The sequence below is a fragment of the Zasmidium cellare genome (genome assembly GCF_010093935.1).
Source record: "Zasmidium cellare ATCC 36951 unplaced genomic scaffold M409scaffold_6, whole genome shotgun sequence".
NCBI lineage: Eukaryota > Fungi > Ascomycota > Dothideomycetes > Mycosphaerellales > Mycosphaerellaceae > Zasmidium > Zasmidium cellare.
The window spans coordinates 223,867-240,753 of record NW_022986950.1 but is presented as its reverse complement, the minus strand read 5'-3'; the positions used below and the strand labels follow the sequence as shown (position 1 = coordinate 240,753).

Here is a 16,887-nt window from a genome sequence, read left to right as displayed (position 1 = left end):
GGTGTGTGATCAGGCTGTCACATGTTAAAAAGTCGTAGTCTTCTGCAAGTGAAGTGACTTTTTCTACGCCTGCGCCACACCATCGTGGGGAAACGGTCCTGGCCGCCACACAATGACGCAGCAAGGCGCAGCACGGTGATGCTTGCTGCTTCGCTTGCTGGCTGGCTTGGACGTTGAGGAAGCTGCGGCGAACGCGCAAGCTCACTGCATCGACTAATATTCCTTCGCACGCCTCACACACGACTTCGCCGCGGAGAGCAGCTTCACCGTCGTATCCCTCACCGAATACTGCCGCCTGGTCGACACAAAACCTCCACCGCGCCTGCCCGAACCATCATTCACATGCCTTCCCCGCCTGTTCGACGGTGAAAGTCTATCCGCAGCCGTAGGCAGCTGTATACAGAAACATCCCAGCACCACCGCCTCACGTGCGACTCTCCCGCCCTCCATACACCCAACATGGTTACCAGGAAGCCCGTCGCCCCGACCATCTCCACCGCTCAGGCGACGAACCCTGCCAATGCCGCTCCTCCTTACCCCCAGACGCCCACCGCCGAGTCGGCCAAGACGTCCAGTAGCGTCTACTCCCAAGACTTGAAGAACAGCCCGGCGTTTGACCTGATCGATATGGACGAGGCCCAGAAGAGGCCGAGAAGAGACTCAGATGTTAGCTCGCATGGGACGTGGGACTCGGATGGCACAGAGAGGGACGACGAAACCGGCGAGGACTATGTCGATGTCCCTTCGCCCTTGAAGCTCAGGAACAGTCAGCAGAATGATAAAGAGGGAGCAGATGGCAAGAAGGATAATGAGCTGCCCGCTGCTCTGAGGCCTGGGCCGGCGAATGGGGCTGTCGTCGGTACAAGAGCGCAGGAAAGCAAACAGTACGAGGAGGAAGCCCAGAGTAATCCTTGGCAGCTGGAATCGAACAACCCATACCTACAGAAGACTACGCAGGCGAACGGACATGTCGACAACAGCCAGAAAGTGTGGGAACAGCCTGTGCAAAGTCACCCACACCAACCATCCTATGCTCCTCCGCAACCGCCCAGTGCACCGCCGCCTGTACCACCTGTAGAGTTGCCTACCATAAGATCGCCTACAGAAGAGCTGTCAAAACTGTCCTTGGGCGAGAGCAGGACGTCGGCAGGGACTGCAGCATCATATGAGACTGCTGAAGTGTTACCAGTACCTCAGCAAGGGCAGTCACCATTTCCTCATCCTTCACAACCTATACCGCCTGCTCTTCCATCCACGAATCCCTGGTCTGACGATGAAGGACATGCGCCTCCTGCGGCCCCACCAAAAGAAGCGTTGTCTCCTATCGCCCCCAGACCGATATCCGAATACGAGCCTCCTCCTGGTCCACCTCCATCACAGCAGGCCCCGCCGACTCCAGCAAGTGCCGGTCCCTTGATTGACCACGCTGAGCCACCTAGACCTCCTCCAATATCTACCCAAGCTCCCACCCCGCAATCCCCAGGCTCAGTCCCAGAGACGCCAAACACTCGAGATCGGCGGCAAAGGAGCGAACACTACCAGATCAAGCATGTCAACTGGTTTGACTCGTCGTCGGGCAAGGCTGGCATGCGGAGATCGCCCATTCTTACACAAAACGCTAATGGACCTTGTCCACTACTAGCACTGGTCAACGCTCTTGTACTATCAACACCACAGAATTTGGACACTGCACTAGTTGAGACCCTGCGAACACGAGAACAAGTCAGTCTGGGGTTGTTACTGGACGCTGTGTTTGACGAGCTCATGTCGGGACGCAGAGGTGATACTGCCCATCAGTTACCTGACGTAGGTGACTTGTATGCTTTCTTGCTGGCATTGCATACAGGCATGAACGTCAACCCTCGCTTTATAACACCAGCAACCACGCCACGAGGATCGTTAGATGGCCACCCACCGGAATTGCACAGCCTGCATCCTTCTGAACGCTCACAGAACAAGCCCGGCTGTTTCGAGGAGACGAGGGAAATGCGACTATACAGCACATTCAACGTGCCTTTGATCCACGGCTGGACCGCACCGAAAGATACCCCTGCTTATGCTGCTTTCAATCGAAGTGCACCCTCATTTGAAGACGCCCAGAACATCCAATTCGCTGAAGCAGAGCTTGAAGATAAATTGCGAACTGAAGGTCTAAGTTTCCAGGAGCAACAGACCCTCGAAGACATTCACACAATCAAGAGCTTCTTGCAAACATGGCCAACTCAGCTCACAGACTATGGCTTGGAAACCATCTCTCGAAGTCTCAAGCCAGGACAAATCGCAATCTTGTTTCGCAACGATCACTTCAGCACACTGTACAAGGAGCCCAGACATGGGGCCTTGATGACGCTGGTAACGGATGCCGGATACAGCTCACATGACGAAATCGTGTGGGAGAGTCTGGTTGACGTGAATGGTGCTGCAAGTGAGATGTTTAGTGGCGACCTCCGCACTGTGAGCCATGGTTCGGACTCGAGGATGAACCAGAGCAGCTCCGCTGGAGGGAATGAAGGCAGGCAGACGGTACAGAGTAGGTATCGAAATAAGCGGCAGTCAGCGCAGAACGGCGCTGCGGAAGAAGCGCCCCCTCCCTTGCCTGGACCACGGCCCCTTTCCCATACGGAACCAAATGCAGGTGCGGCAAACAACGGACCACCACGCACAGCAAGCGAGCAGGAGGATCATGACCTGGCACTTGCACTTCAGCTCCAAGAAGAGGAAGAAGACCACCAAAGACAAGTTGAAGAGCGCCGCAGACGGGAACAGCAGCTGTCAGAACAATTCCTTTCCAACGAGAACGAACGACCTCCAGCAATTCCACCTCGGCGAAATCAACGATCTCCACGAACAAGCCAGACAAACATTCCCATCAGTGAAGGCAGGAACAGACAGAGCAGTGCGCCCCAGGCACGTCCTGCGGTTCATCGACCGGCCCAAAACGAAGATCCAGACGCACCGCCATCCTACGAACAAAGTGCTTCTGACAGGCCATACCGACCTGCAGGAGCCACCGCGCCGCCCTCGCAAGGAAACCCACTCAACACCTTGGACGCCCTGCGTAGACAGCAGTCGGCGTACGGGCAGCAGAGTACTACTTCCGTCAACAGCATCCCAGGTTCCCCTGGGCATGGCCGACGGCCTTCAGGTAATAGACTGCAGAGACGCTCGAGTCAGATGAATCCTGACATTGGCCCTTCAGGTCCTGCGCCGGCTTATCCCGGTCGAATGAATCAAGCGGCCACGGTCAAGGATGCCGAGAACGATAAATGTGTCGTGATGTAGTGCGTCTTGATGTGAGTCGGCTCTTGGCGGTGTGAATGATATTGAATTGATGGCATTGGCGTTGGCTTCTAGATACCCTTGGATAGCGATCGGTCGATTCTTATGTTCTGGATTACCTCTTCAGTGTTGGGTATTACATCTCTTCGTTACGAAGCTTTCTCTCGGGCAAGAAGTTCCTCCTTATTGGTACATTCCTGCTCGCCCTCCATCCACTGCTCCAGATCTCATCGAACCCAGCACCCTCCACTATACATCCTCCTCCCCTTCCAACCCCAAAATCCATCCCACAACCCTCCTCCCACTCAACAAAGAATACTATGCAACGGCACATTCTGATACTCCCCATAACACCTGGTCAATTCCTCCTCATCCCACCCCCTCTCCTCCTCGGTCCCCGCATAATTCCCCTCCTTATCCCGCGCGAAATACTTCTTATACTCCCGCCGCGGCATCTTGATGGCTTTGTAGCGCTCCTCTTTCTCCGCGCTGTGGTCGATGTTCATGCGGGTCGAGAGGCGGCGGAGGAAGGAGCGGGGTGGGGGGCTAGAGAATACACACATGTTAGATGGGAGGAGAGGGGTTGTTTGTTGGGTAGGGAGTGGGGTTTACCGAGAGGGTAGTGACTCCGCCCCTTCAATCGACGACCGCCGGAAGGGATTCTGCAGCCGCACCGTGACGATTATGATATCGTCATCCGAGGGCGCGGGGAGGTCTCGTTCGAAGACGACGCCGGCGCCGAAGGGCAGGCTGCGCGTGCGGATGGAGCGGGGGTTGCGGTGCGCGGCGAGGGCGCTGTTGTTGTGCGTGGGGATGGGTGGGACGGAGGTGTCGATGAGGAGGTCTTGGTGTTGGTGCTGGTTCTGGTGGGCTCGGCGGGCGTCGTCGCGGGGGCTGTATGCGGGCACGAAGGTGGGTGGGGTGTGGAAGATTGCGCCGGCCATTTTTGGGGTGGAGATGGGTGTTGGGGTGTTGTTTGATTTTTCTGAGGGTCCTGAAGTTCTTTGTTTTTATGTGTGAAGGGAGGGAGTGTCGGACATCGGGCTCGATCCTCCAGGAAGAGCAATACCGCCTGCGGTGAGTGAGGTTGAAAGAGGAAGAGGTATGTGCTCCACGGCGGAGTTCTTGGAAGAGGAAAGAAGGAAACGTAATGGAGGAAGTAGAAATAGGAAAGGACCGTGCTGAAAGTGAAAGGTATCTATGATCGGCGCCGCCTTGCAGTGCCTACGGCTTCTTCCTTCTTCCTCATGCAGTGCGTGGGAATGCTTGGTTAGACCACGGGAGGGTAGATCAGCAGCAAACAAACAAGATAGCATCACACCACCTCCAGACAGACACTTCGCACCCTACCTCCCAATGGATTCCTCCCAAGCTCTGAAGGGCTTTTCCGTGGCTTGGATATCGAAAGCTTGCGGGAGCTGGCATGCAGCGACGTCACTCCGTACCTTTTCGCGGGGTTGGTGATGAGGTGCACAATGCCGCGGCGGGACGCTGTGAGATGTAGTGAGGTCGAGCAGCTGAGCGGCAACTCCCAAACTGGACACCGCCGACGTCGACTTCTGCTGACTCATCTTTTCCGGCAGGTCTGGATCGGGATTCGAAGTCCGACGTCACGTTGTCGCTGGCGTGAGCGTTGGGAACGGGAGTATTATTCGGAGAGACATTTGCTAGTGTGCGTGGAAGAATGACGAATGATGGTGTGCGGAGTGTGGACTTTTGTCGTCCCGGGAAAGTCTCCCAGCTGTAGCCTTGTCGTTGAACATTCTGGCAGAGCGGAGCGGCTCAAGGGCGGTCGTTTTGCAAGGATATCTGCCATTTTGGGGTAAAGCGGCGGCTTGGTTTCATTCGAAACCTCGACGGATGGTCGTAGAGATGCGTGCAAATCCCTTGAACACTTGCACCATCTGGCGAACAGAAATAGGTTAGGCTTCCGAGTTGTTTGTATTGAGACATGGGAAACAACATCGGGCAAGAACAGCTATCTTGCGCGAATCGAGGTCTAGGGAGGTCTTTAGATATCGTGTGGGCGAGTAAATGAAGAAGGAGGTGAAAGCTAATCACTTGCACATTGTCAACGACCAAGCTGAGAAGGCTTTCCAAGAGCCTGATGTCAGCAGCACCAAAGTTCACTGTGAATTGTGGGCCACGAAGAACAACTGTCTCTGCATTCCGAAAAACCAAGCTCTTCTCACCAAGCACTCAGCACTCTACATACCACGCGAGATCGCTCTCCGGATCCATCTCCAAAGCCGTAAAGCCGCTCCCCAGGAACCTGAATCTGTTCGAGCTATTATACCGAATATCAAAGTGTTCAGTCCTAAGATCGCCCAGAAGACGTTTGTAGAGCATCCCATCTCCCGCGAACAAAGCAGTGACTCTTCCATTCTTACGACCGCGTTTATACCAACTGGTGCAGTCTGCCGGTCATATCACACCAGCTCATCAATCACTCGCGTGTTCAGCACAAAAGATTTGATATCTTCCAGTGCGAACTTTTTGATCCATTTGACGAAGTAGTCTGCATTCCAGCTAATTGCCTCCAGAAGCGAGCCGTGTCCTGCGAGGCGTTGGGGCCTAGGGTGATGAAATTTGCATGAAGGAGCATCTGCATCGTCGTCTGACTCGCACAACGCCAGTGGCCAGGCCAGCTTCGTCAAATGGAGCACCCGCTCCTGGGAAGAACAACTCGCGGTCTTCGAGGGAGCTGTGGCAAGATCGCCAAAATAAGAGCGCATACATCGTGATAAGAACCCTTGGAGTCGGTCGTGGAGCCGGCGACCCGCTGATGCATTTAGATGATCGGGCCTCCATCGTCATTCTCATTGCCCTGCCATCACTAATCTTCATGATCAGACCCTTTCAGCAGACCTATCAAGCCAAGCACGTGCTAGGTCTACGGTAAGTGTTTGGGGTAGCAGTACAGAACTCTGCTAATCTGCGCAAGGCATTTTGTATAATGGGGCCAGTGGCGGATGTACCGGCACTTCTGTCGATACCGAATTTGGCAGCAATCTCTGTCTTCAAGCCAATGCCACCGGTGCAGAGTGGCTCCAATCGACAGGCGCCAAGCGTGCGACTCAAGACAATTGCACCGAAACTGCCGTTAACGAGCTGAGGATCGGGAGTCGAGCGTTCGCAATATTCCAAGACCATGTGCCAGAGGACATTTCCCAACAGATGCTTGCATTCTTTGAAAATGGGACGGATCCTACAGGCGGCGGAACCGACATTCCAGCTTCTTTTCTGCCATATGAAGTTCTTGGGTAGGACTGCGAGATTTCAGGTGGTTATTGGAGAATTGAGCTCGTGTACCATGTTCCTCGCTCGAGGCAGATAAATTAAAGATCTACGCGGCAGAGCTGGGTGCTTTGGAAAGTGATTTATCTATTAAGACGCAGTGGTGGCATCAGTCAATCAACTTGGTCTGTTTTCATTGATTAATTAACGCAAATACCGACCCCAATTCAACCAATAACTAAGCAAATTAGCCCGTTAAGCATACGTTCCCTCAACGGGCAGCTGATGTATTAAGCCGCCGTTTAAGCAGCCCGGCTGCGACAAGGCTGTCGGCTATCGGCTAGACGTGAGACGGCAGGATGACTATCGATAGACGAAGAACGACCAGTTCTCTATGCTTCTCAAGAAGTTGCCTTTGATTTTTTTCTCAGATCACGCTTTTTGGTTTTCTGTACAGTAGACGGTGCCGAAATACGCGCAATCTTCACTCTGTCCCTAGCGAGCTCACCTTTTCGCTGGTCACGTTCGGCTGTGCATATATCTCGCCCGCCAACGTGCCCGCCGAGTTTGCCTGTCAGGCCCTGAACAAAAAGTAGAAACTCTGAGAGCAGTACCTCGGTCACTCGAGTGCTGACAGTTCACGGTAATAGGTGAAGTGTGACCTGGTTGTTCGGAGTCATTCGAGAGACGCTGCTTGCAGCTCATGCGTCAAGGATGGAGTCGGCTGCCGGTCAGTCTTCCATCCCGTAAATGGTATTCTTCAGCTGACCATCAGATATCATGGATCTTCAAGCGTGAGCAGAAAGCTGCCAGCCGGCTGGACCGCGAGCAGCGCATCAGTGATCGGTCCTTTGGGTTGCCGGGGACCGATTCCAGCGAAACAAGAAGATCCCCCAAGTTGGCCCAACCACCACGATAATTGCATCTGGGTCCTTTCGATGTGCAGCACAACGAATCTTGTGAAGGGAGCGCTGGGGGTTATTTTCCTTTCGCGATGCGAGACGCGAGCGCTTTAACCGCGAGCGAGCTGCTGGACCTGTGTACAATTCCGGGACGGATGTCTCCTGGATGGATGACCCTTGGGTAAAAAATCCAATTCTGCAACTCCAGGCATGGTCAGACGATGGCATGAGTTTTTAGTAGTCATGTGTTCTACGAATTTGTGTCGACGTGCCGTCCATACCCTTGTTCACCTCCCACCAAACTCCAGCTTCCTTCTCTGCCTCCACACCCTCACCCTCCCCGTATCAATCGATCTCCCCTCATACAAATAGTACTCGATCTCCTTCTTCGTATCCTCTCCCCACCGTCGCATCACGTTCCTCCGAGCATAGTCGCCACTGATTCTTGTGAACTTCTGCTCAAACTCGCCTTCGTACTGGAGCAATCGATCCCTCTCCGTGAGATCTTCGAGGTGAATGACTTCAAGGCTCATATGCTTGCCTGTCAAGCAGTAAAACACCGGCTTGAAGGACCCTCTCTCGATGGACACGTTGTTCAACTCGACATCTCTTAGCCTGGTGCTGTGGTTTTTGAGGAAATTGACCAGCTCGTGATCGTTGACGGGGAGGCCTGCTAGTCGCAATTTACGCAGATGAGGAAGAGGCGGCATGCGCGACATGTAGTGCATGTACTGTGCTCTCATCGTCTCCTTCCTATCTTCCAAGTCGTGGACCGTTGAAAGTAGAACGTAGCCAGATAGGTCGAGCTCTAACAGCTCCTGACAAAGCTGCAGCATCTTCGTGAAGTTACTGTAGCTCGTCTCGTCCTGAATCCGAGCCCGCAACGGAACGAGATCCCGCTTCTGGTTTACCAAAGCGAAGTCGAGATGTTGCTCGGGGTCGCCGCAGCCCTGAGCTTGGTACTCGTCTCCACAGACAATTGGGTCGGAAACGCTGATGAGCATGGTCTTGAGTCCGGAAAATACAGGCGCAAAGGTCGGGACGTTGAAGTCGAACGGGCTCAGGGTTTCGCACGGCATACTGCAGGCCAGGGAGACGGGTTTCTTGTGGAAGATGTCCAGAAGATGGATGGGTACTTGTGTGTCACGGAGGCAAGAAAATGTAATCTGAAAAACTCTCGACGCAGCTTCGATTATCCATTTCCAGCATTTGACGTCCGAAGGTGGAAGTTTGGTTGCCATGTCGTCTCGATAAACCATGACCTCCAGTGATAGTTTTCTCAAGCCACTTCGTTTCTGCATAGCCAGATTTGTGAACGCATCCCTGAGTAGGAGCACATCGGACGCTTGTCTTTGAAGATCCTCATCCTCCGCTTGACGGCGGTTCATCGTTTCGAGATCGCCTCTGGCCTTGCTTATCTCTACTTCCGTGCACGAGAGTCGTCTGCCTTGTAGCTGGTGGTTTTCGGCGAGCTCTTTCTTCCTAGCATACCTGTACCCGTTCTTGACAATGTTTTGCAGCGCAAAGGGGTTGTACACTACGCCCACGAGAGTCAAGTCCTCAACGCGGCAGCCTAGCCCATTATGCGATGTCAAACGGACAAACGAGCTCAAGTCTGATTTAATAAGGTCAACATGCTTAGCTCTGAAGAAGGACCTGAAGGTGTCTTGTGTTCCCTTGTACGCTGTTGACCTGCTCGCGAGGCGAAGATTCTTAATGTCGTTCAGTTGTAAATAGGAGACGACGTATTCAAAGAGCTCGTTGGTCAGAGATTCGAGAGATAATGAGTTCATTCTCACGACTTTAAAAGGGTCGGATATCTGGGGACGAGCAGATGAAAAGAGGGTGGGAGAAGATGATGGTTCTTATACGTCTGAATAGGCAGCCGCGCTAGTCATCGGGCCGACCCTGGTCTGCTCCTTTTACACATTGAGGTCGTGTGGAGAGTTCGAGGAGGATTGCCTGAACACGGTCCATTGTACTCGAACCCGATGCGAATGCTATATGCACCGCAGTTCAGTCCACTCCAGGCCGACAGCTGGTACAACGTCGATGAAGACCAGCCTTCTCTCATTCATCATATGCTGCTACACCAGGCGCTCGCACCTTCTTCGCTGCCTTCTTGTTTGCCTTGTTGTGTTTCTTCGAGTTCATTCGGACTTCCGCAGGGTCGAGACCCTTCTCCAGCGCAGTCACGGCCTTCAGCTTTCGTCCCGTCAACTGCTTCCCTTGTTCGCTGTACTTGTAATGGAACGGTCGAACAACATTGCCGTCTCCCTGGCCTTGAGCGAAGAACGCCTTGTCCAGGCTCGTGCCTTTCCTGCCCTGTGGTTGAGGTAAAGCTGCAATCTCAGATTCAGCGTCCATGAGCGAAGGATCCTCGCTGCCTGTCAGAGACATGATATCGGATGCAGCCAATTGCGCTCGACGCTTTTGAGGTAGATGAGCCAAGTCGTAGAGTTCCCGGTTGAAGTGTTTGCCATCAATCGGTGGAGAAGTCGGTGGCGGGTGGCAGTAAAGCAGCTTGCCTTTCACGTAATCCTTAAACACAGTCCTTGCCGCACGGCTTTCGTCCGGCTGACCAAGACCTGTGGTCCAGAAACCCCGAGCTCTCGCAAAGGATCGAAGCACTTCTTCTCCAGTAGGCGTCCCAGTACCGCCTTCTTCGAGAGGTCGTGTGATGATCTTGATACCATATATAGCCTCGAGGAAGTGCTTGGGAATACGTTGCGCGATAAGAGCCGCAGGGCCGGTGTATTCTCGCATCTGATCAATTGGCAACACACCAGCGCACAAAAGCTCCGCCTTGGTGGTCGCGAAATTGGGGAAGACGAGACCAGGACAATCGCAGAGGATGACTCGTGGCGACAGGTGGATAGTCTGGAAGTGCTTTGTCTTACCTGGGGTCGCGGAGACGGACACCTTCTTTGCGCCTAGGAGAGCGTTGATGGTGGACGACTTTCCGACGTTGGGATAGCCAACTAGTCCTATTGACGTTTTTCGTTGTGGAGAATCGGGATCTGAAGATGCAGGTGCTGCGGGCGAGTGCTCAAGGAAGAGTGCTTCGAGATCTTCAGTCGTCAAGATACGAACTGACTCCTCGAGAGAAAGATGCGTAGGGTCGGAGTGGGGAACGGCGTTGGGTTCTGGATCGACGCTTTCTTCGTCAGCCCACTCCTCGTCGTCCTCAGCCTGGTCTTGGAGATCAATCTTCTTTGCCTCCTTTGCGAGGACATTTCCATCTGCTTCTTCGATTTCCTCCTCGACGTCACTATCATGGATTTGATCGTCGTCATCCTCGTCATCCTCGTCATCTTCATATTCTTCATCTTCATCATCCTCATCATCCTCGCCCTCGTCTTGCAACTGATCGAATGCGTTCCTGTGGCCAACTTCTTCATGTCCGTCCTCTCTCGCTTCGTTCATTTCCCTTGCCAGCTCGGCCGAAAAGAACCTAAACGCGATATTTCTCTCATGGAAGAACTCGGCCCAGATTCGCCTCTGCTCCAAGGTCATCATATCTGCCTTGTTGACAAGAAGCAAATTCCTCTTCTTTCCTCCATCCAGTTCTTTGACGTAACGCTCCAGATCTTCGCATCGGTATAGAAGCGGATTTCTCGCGTCCACAATCTGTACCACGAGATCTGATCTTTCAATCACACGCCACAACTGCCTCCACACTTCCAGATTTCGCTCGAAAGGTGTCATGAGCAGATCATCGACCTCCTGTAGCTCTGCCAAGCCTCGTCGCCACTGCAAGAGTGCCTCCTTCTCCCTCTCGTCCAGTTCTCTTGCCGTCGTGTTTTCGTCCCACGGTGGTCGCCGAGGGACTGTCAGACGCGCCCGCTTTGCATTCTGCTTTCTGACCACGCCTCTCTCTTCTTCGCGACTCAGAAGGTACGGATTCTTCTGGTCGGTATGAATGATCTTGACGTTGTTCATCTTCTCCGCCGTGAAGTCTGTGCCAGCCAATTCTGCGGTCGCAAGGAACTCGTCGAGCGCGCCTTGCTCTGTGACACTTCGCATCTTGACCCATTCAGCCTCCTTCTTCTCGTTGGTAATATACTCATTTCCGTGGGCGTCGGTTCGCGTGATGGCCTTGCTCGACTGGTTCCCGCGATGCATGTTCGACTTTCCCTTGCCGAACCGGTCGTTCATGAGACTGTTGCCCAGCCCGACGGCGTTCTTGCTCTTCGGTAACACCATTTCGGCGGCGTTTGGTGAATGTTGTTGAGTTGGTGTGAGAGGAAGAGAGGATTGTTTAAAGAGGCCGCTTGGTAATTCGCGGCTTATCTTATCGGTTAAGAATGACGCACCGCCACCAAAATTTGGTGAGAAATTGGCGACGACACTTGAATGGATTTCCGCCTAAAATAAAACTTCGCCCAGAACACTACCACCACACAAATACACACACCGCCCAACATGCCTCGACGCAAGTTCATCGACAAGAAAAATGCCACCCATTTCCAGCTCCTCCATCGCGCCCAAAATGACCCCCTCATCCACGACGAAAATGCGCCCTCGATGGTCTTCGCTGAAGTCGAGAAGGCGCAATTGCGACGGCCACAGGATGATGACTACGCTTATTCAAGCGCAGGCTCGATGTACAGTGGTGCCTCATATCGCAGCAAGAAGACGAAGCAACGTGGAGATCTCGAGGATGAGTTTGGCATGAATGTGCGCAAAAACGAGGGAGAAGCCGCGCAACATGGCGTTTTCTACGACGATACCGAGTACGACTACATGCAGCATATGCGAGATCTGGGGACTGGCGAGGGTGCAGTCACCTGGGTTGAGGCGAAAAAGCCAGACGAGGGCAAGGGGAAGCAAAAGCAGAGACTGGAAGATGCGCTGAGGAATATGGACTTGGAAGACACTCAGAGTGTGGGTGCCAGCAGCATGACAAGCAGTGTCGCACGAAGTCTGCTACCTGAGGAAGTCCTGCCAAGCGAGTTTGTGCAGAAGCGATCTTATCAAGACCAGCAAGATGTGCCTGACGAGATTGCTGGATTTCAGCCGGACATGGACCCCAGATTGCGAGAAGTGCTGGAGGCCCTGGAAGATGAGGAGTATGTGGACGATGAGGAAGATATATTCGCCGAGCTCACAAACGAAGGCTACGAGGTCGAGAGAGACGAGTGGGAACGGTTGGCAGAGCAAGAGTTGTTCGACGAGGAGGATGAGGGCTGGGAGAGTGATGACACCATCAAAGCGCCTGCTTCGCCCAAAGCTTCACATCTTCCCGATCCGAATCTACCACTCCCAGACGGAGAAGATGCGAAACCGCCTGAAGATCCGCAAGCGGTGCCTTCAGCTGATCCAACCGAAGGTGCTTGGTTAGATGAGTTCAAAAAGTTCAAATCAGCAGCAAAAGTGGACAAGGCAGACAAGGAAGACGGTGCATTTGCTCCATCAACGCTCGAATCTTCGGCGCTCTCGTCACTCGCCACAGGCCGCAGGAAGAAACGCAAGGGTGCCAAAACCTCTACTACTAATTACTCCATGACATCTTCATCTTTGGCACGCACAGATCCGCTGACGACGCTGGACGAGAGATTCGACAAGCTGGAGGCAGCATACTCTCTAGAAGAGTTCCCAGAAGAGGAAGAAGACGACTACCTGGCCGACAATGGCTCAATGGCATCCGGCATGACCGGTCTCTCCAAGGCCTCCAAAGTATCCAAGTACTCCAACATGTCTGGACTCAGCGGCGTCAGCGGTGTCTCAAGCTACTCCAAGGCAACAGATTCAGAAGCACCGCAGCTGATGAGGAGCGACTTCGACGGTATCATGGATGACTTCCTTGGCAACTACAGCAAGACTGGAAAGCTGGGGAAGAGAGTCAAGCGTGGTGCGCCGCAGGGTGGCATGGCTCAGCTCGACGAGGTTCGAAAGGGCCTTGGCGAGGCAAGAGTCAGCAGCAGATACAAGACTGCGGCCAAGACCGGGTCGTAGAATGTCAGTTTGTTGGCATTTGGCGCGAAGCAAGCTCGATACCCTTTTGGCATGAATTATGAACTTTTCTCAGCATTTCGATTGCACTTAGTCTACTCCCATCCGTAGGCTGGACTCTTGGTCTCACACTCCGGCGTCAACAAGAGGAAAATGCAAAAGGCTTCTCATGGTCACTGCTATTGAGCTCTGTCGTCCGTCATGGTTCCATTCACGTGAGAGGATGATCAACTGCAGGGGTCATCAAACAAACTTTCACATACCAGGACGGCCTTGCAAATACCCTTGACACGAAGCTCACGGATCAGCATCGCATACGTACGCACCTCTTTGCATCGGCTCCTCGACCGGCTCCTCGACCTTCAGCGGCTTGGCGCATATCAACGTCCCCTCCCTCCGCACCACTAACATGCACTGTCACTCGCGCCAACACCTGTTCAACCCACCCAGCCCTCACGACTCCTTTCTGCCCAGCTCCCAAAGCTTATGAAACGCTTCAAGCCCCCCTTCAATCGTCATGAGGATACCTCACGAGACTACGACTTTGTGGCTGTGTATCGAGGAGATTGGGATGGACCGTGTAGTTCAGCTTGACAGTGGTTGATGGGAGGTATGTGTATACTGAAATGTTGCAGCCAAGATATTGATGAAGCCACTCGAAGGCTGTGATGGACTGCTTGGCTGCGTCTTGTTGGAGTTCTGTGTTGTTGCGAAACATGGCTTAGATTTGGGATCGTGATGGGGGGTTGAGGCGGTTGTGTTGGTGAGGAGTTGGGGAAGAGAGGTATAAGTAACCTTGCGAAGATGTGATATAGGTGCTGAGAAGATTGCTAGAAGAGTTTCATTCAATTCGATCGAAACTTAAAACATCCGAATCTAAGTTATAAGTGCCAAAATGAAGTTTTGCCAACATCTTCTTGGCCTTGTGGCTGCCACTAGCCTCGTACAAGGCCTTCACATTGGTCCGAGGGATGAAAACAACATCGCACAACCCCCAGCCCCTCCAGTTGAAGGTACGTGAGAGTATCCAAATGTCTGAAAGACAGAGAGACTGACCAGCAAAAGGCCAAGCTGCTGCACCACCGCCCCCAGTGGCTGGACAGGCTCAACCTCCCGTGCCGGATCGAGGGCCTGATGGAGATAGGGATGAGGACGACGATGATGGTAAGTGGCTTCTTCACAGATTGGCAGCGGATACTTACAACTTCGAACAGATGGCCGTCCACGTCCTGCTGTTGCAGGAGGACCTGTACCGCCTGACGTCGATGACAACGACGATGGCCCTCCACCGCCTCGTGTGGACAATGACAATGATGGGGATCTTGACGGTCCACCTCCTCGTGTCGACAACGATAATGACGGAGATCTCGACGGCCCACCACCTCGTGCTGATAATGATGGCGACGGCGACCTCGACGGTCCTGCTCGGGCGGACAACGACGCAGACGGCGATCTTGATGGGCCTCCACCACCAGAGTCCAATAAAAACGGCAATGTACAGCCTGCTCAAGCCGGCACTACCGCCGCAAACACAAACCCAAACACCAATAGTGCTGACGATGGCACATCTCCGGGCTTTCAACAAGCTGACGTCGATGACACGCCTGATGGAGATAGAGACGGCCCAGATGGTGATGGCGATGGACCAGACGACAATGGTAGGCCAAATGCTGCTGGACAGAAATCCATTCCTCTTCTTGCGACTTTCGCTATGGTTGTTGCGGCGAGCGTCGTGGTTATGTAAACCACCTTGGGCGAGCTGCCGAGAGAAGGGGAGAGAGGCAGAAGGTGTGGAGCAAAGGGATGAGAACGACTGATGAAGAGACGGCCTGCGATAATGTTGAGAATGTTTGGAGTTGGGGAAATTTGACTTGCTGAGCAGACTAGCTTTCTTTTGCCTTCACGAGAATAGATTGCATGTATCAATCCGGTTGATGAGGTGGTGTTCCGCGAGGCTGTGGAGCATTCACATCCGAGCTGACGTGAAACACGGTTGTGATACTGTACTCTACTGCTTCTTCCCGTCTTCATACTCAACAACAGAACGCATTCAATTTTCTCCGAAAAACAGCTACAGTAACTTCTTCACGGAAGAAAGCGTGGAGTGCCACTGCCGCGAGCATGAGCTGTCTTTTGAGGAGAAGCCGCAATCAGACGAGGCTTCCCTGCCCAACTTCACTTGCCGCTTCTTGACCGCACGCTTCAACCTGCATTCACTTCGTCAACTTCATCAGCACGTCTGCAGCGGACGCGTATGTCTGTGCGTATGTCTGCAATCTTTCAGGTTGTCGGGCTTTAGCCAACGCATCAGGTTCTGCCTTTGCATACAACTCCTTCGATGGATGCAGAGGTTTGATTTTTGCTATGTGTCTGTATAGCGAGGTGTCTCTCGAGTAGGGAGAAGTAAAGCCATTGATGAGGCAACGATACTATGTGGCACTTGAGAAGCAGAGTACATTCATGAATTGAGGACACTCACGCTTGAAGTCGGGGCTTGAAGGATGTGATGACAACGTGTAGAGACGACAGCAAAGTGCACTCGAGACGGCATGAAGAAACATACCTCCGGAAATGGCTGCAACCAAGTTCTCAACATATTCTGAAACATCGCACCGGCTGGACGACCGTCACTCGCGCATTGCGTTCAAAGCCGTCTGACAAACAATTCGTGGCCAAAGACCATGTCTACCGCTGGAGTGCAAGGGAAGCCTGGAGAATCGAGTCTTGGAAAAGGTCTTCTTGCTGCGACGGAAGGCAGCTTGCGTTGTCCTGCACTTCCACAATCCAGTCCGACAACCATCAACCGGACCGGACGGACATGTCGTGGCTCGCCAACTTTGACGGCCTGACGGGGCGTGTATAAGAGCACCCTGCTACGACCCAGCAAGCCTTCGACAACCCAGCCCTTCAACTTCATCTCAGTCTATCCAAAGTTCAAGTAGGTGGTTGAAGGTCCTTACGTTCACTACTCCAGTCCCGAGCACATGCTAACATGTTTTAGCCTCTAGCTCGACCCGGTCGTTACAATGCTCAACCTCAAGCTCATCCTTGGCCTTCTCGCCGCAGCTCTCGTTGCTGTCCATGGCCAGGACAGTATCGACCAGAATGATATCCCGAACGAGTGCCAGTCTCAGTGTCAGAATGTGATCAACCAGTCTCAGAACTGCGACAATCAGTACGACAATGACAACAACAACAATAATAATAACAACAGTGAGTAGCTCATATCGGCAGCTAGGAGTCGCTTCGTTCCGCCAGCATGCCAGATGGACGGGATTGAATCTAATCAGTCAGCAGATGACAACGGAGATGACCAGCAATACCGCGACTGCTTCTGCAACTCCCAGAACATGCAAAATGATCTTCCAAACTGCAACTCCTGCATCCAGAACTATCAAAACGGCAATTACAACAACAATGACAACAACAACAACAACAACAACAACAACAACAACAACAACAACAACAACAACAACAACAACAACAACAACAACAACAACAACAACAACAACAA

At 53.1% G+C, this 16,887-nt stretch overlaps 8 protein-coding genes across 8 annotated transcripts in view; 5 read left to right on the top strand and 3 right to left on the bottom strand.

Annotated features, from left to right (window-relative positions):
- Window positions 1-459: 459 nt before the first annotated feature.
- On the top strand, window positions 460-3,282 carry M409DRAFT_18795 (uncharacterized protein; the record flags this gene model as incomplete). Its single annotated transcript, XM_033804648.1, has 1 exon — window positions 460-3,282. One exon carries the CDS (start codon window positions 460-462, stop codon window positions 3,280-3,282), a length of 2,823 nt encoding a protein of 940 aa, XP_033671711.1.
- A 302-nt stretch (window positions 3,283-3,584) lies between these two features.
- Window positions 3,585-4,223, bottom strand: M409DRAFT_18794 (uncharacterized protein; the record flags this gene model as incomplete). Its single annotated transcript, XM_033804647.1, has 2 exons — window positions 3,585-3,825; window positions 3,892-4,223. 2 exons carry the CDS (start codon window positions 4,221-4,223, stop codon window positions 3,585-3,587), a joined length of 573 nt encoding a protein of 190 aa, XP_033671710.1.
- Window positions 4,224-5,313: 1,090 nt separating this feature from the next.
- Window positions 5,314-6,546, top strand: M409DRAFT_51074 (uncharacterized protein; the record flags this gene model as incomplete). Its single annotated transcript, XM_033811709.1, has 3 exons — window positions 5,314-5,764; window positions 5,916-6,177; window positions 6,246-6,546. 3 exons carry the CDS (start codon window positions 5,314-5,316, stop codon window positions 6,544-6,546), a joined length of 1,014 nt encoding a protein of 337 aa, XP_033671709.1.
- A 1,159-nt stretch (window positions 6,547-7,705) lies between these two features.
- On the bottom strand, window positions 7,706-9,211 carry M409DRAFT_18792 (uncharacterized protein; the record flags this gene model as incomplete). Its single annotated transcript, XM_033804646.1, has 1 exon — window positions 7,706-9,211. One exon carries the CDS (start codon window positions 9,209-9,211, stop codon window positions 7,706-7,708), a length of 1,506 nt encoding a protein of 501 aa, XP_033671708.1.
- A 277-nt stretch (window positions 9,212-9,488) lies between these two features.
- M409DRAFT_63873 (uncharacterized protein) lies at window positions 9,489-11,624 on the bottom strand (the record flags this gene model as incomplete). The annotated part of the gene is made up of 1 exon (XM_033815812.1): window positions 9,489-11,624. One exon carries the CDS (start codon window positions 11,622-11,624, stop codon window positions 9,489-9,491), a length of 2,136 nt encoding a protein of 711 aa, XP_033671707.1.
- Window positions 11,625-11,843: 219 nt separating this feature from the next.
- On the top strand, window positions 11,844-13,376 carry M409DRAFT_63872 (uncharacterized protein; the record flags this gene model as incomplete). Its single annotated transcript, XM_033815811.1, has 1 exon — window positions 11,844-13,376. The coding sequence occupies one exon, from the start codon at window positions 11,844-11,846 to the stop codon at window positions 13,374-13,376; it is 1,533 nt and encodes a 510-aa protein (XP_033671706.1).
- Window positions 13,377-14,268: 892 nt separating this feature from the next.
- M409DRAFT_51071 (uncharacterized protein) lies at window positions 14,269-15,117 on the top strand (the record flags this gene model as incomplete). Its single annotated transcript, XM_033811708.1, has 3 exons — window positions 14,269-14,386; window positions 14,439-14,537; window positions 14,588-15,117. The coding sequence occupies 3 exons, from the start codon at window positions 14,269-14,271 to the stop codon at window positions 15,115-15,117; spliced, it is 747 nt and encodes a 248-aa protein (XP_033671705.1).
- Window positions 15,118-16,399: 1,282 nt separating this feature from the next.
- Window positions 16,400-16,887, top strand: part of M409DRAFT_51070 (uncharacterized protein) — a gene marked incomplete at both ends in the record, with an annotated part of 1,381 nt that continues 893 nt past the window's right edge. Inside the window, one exon of the mRNA XM_033811707.1 lies at window positions 16,400-16,586. Within this exon, the coding sequence (XP_033671704.1) occupies window positions 16,400-16,586 (187 nt within the window). The remainder of the gene's footprint in view (window positions 16,587-16,887) is intronic.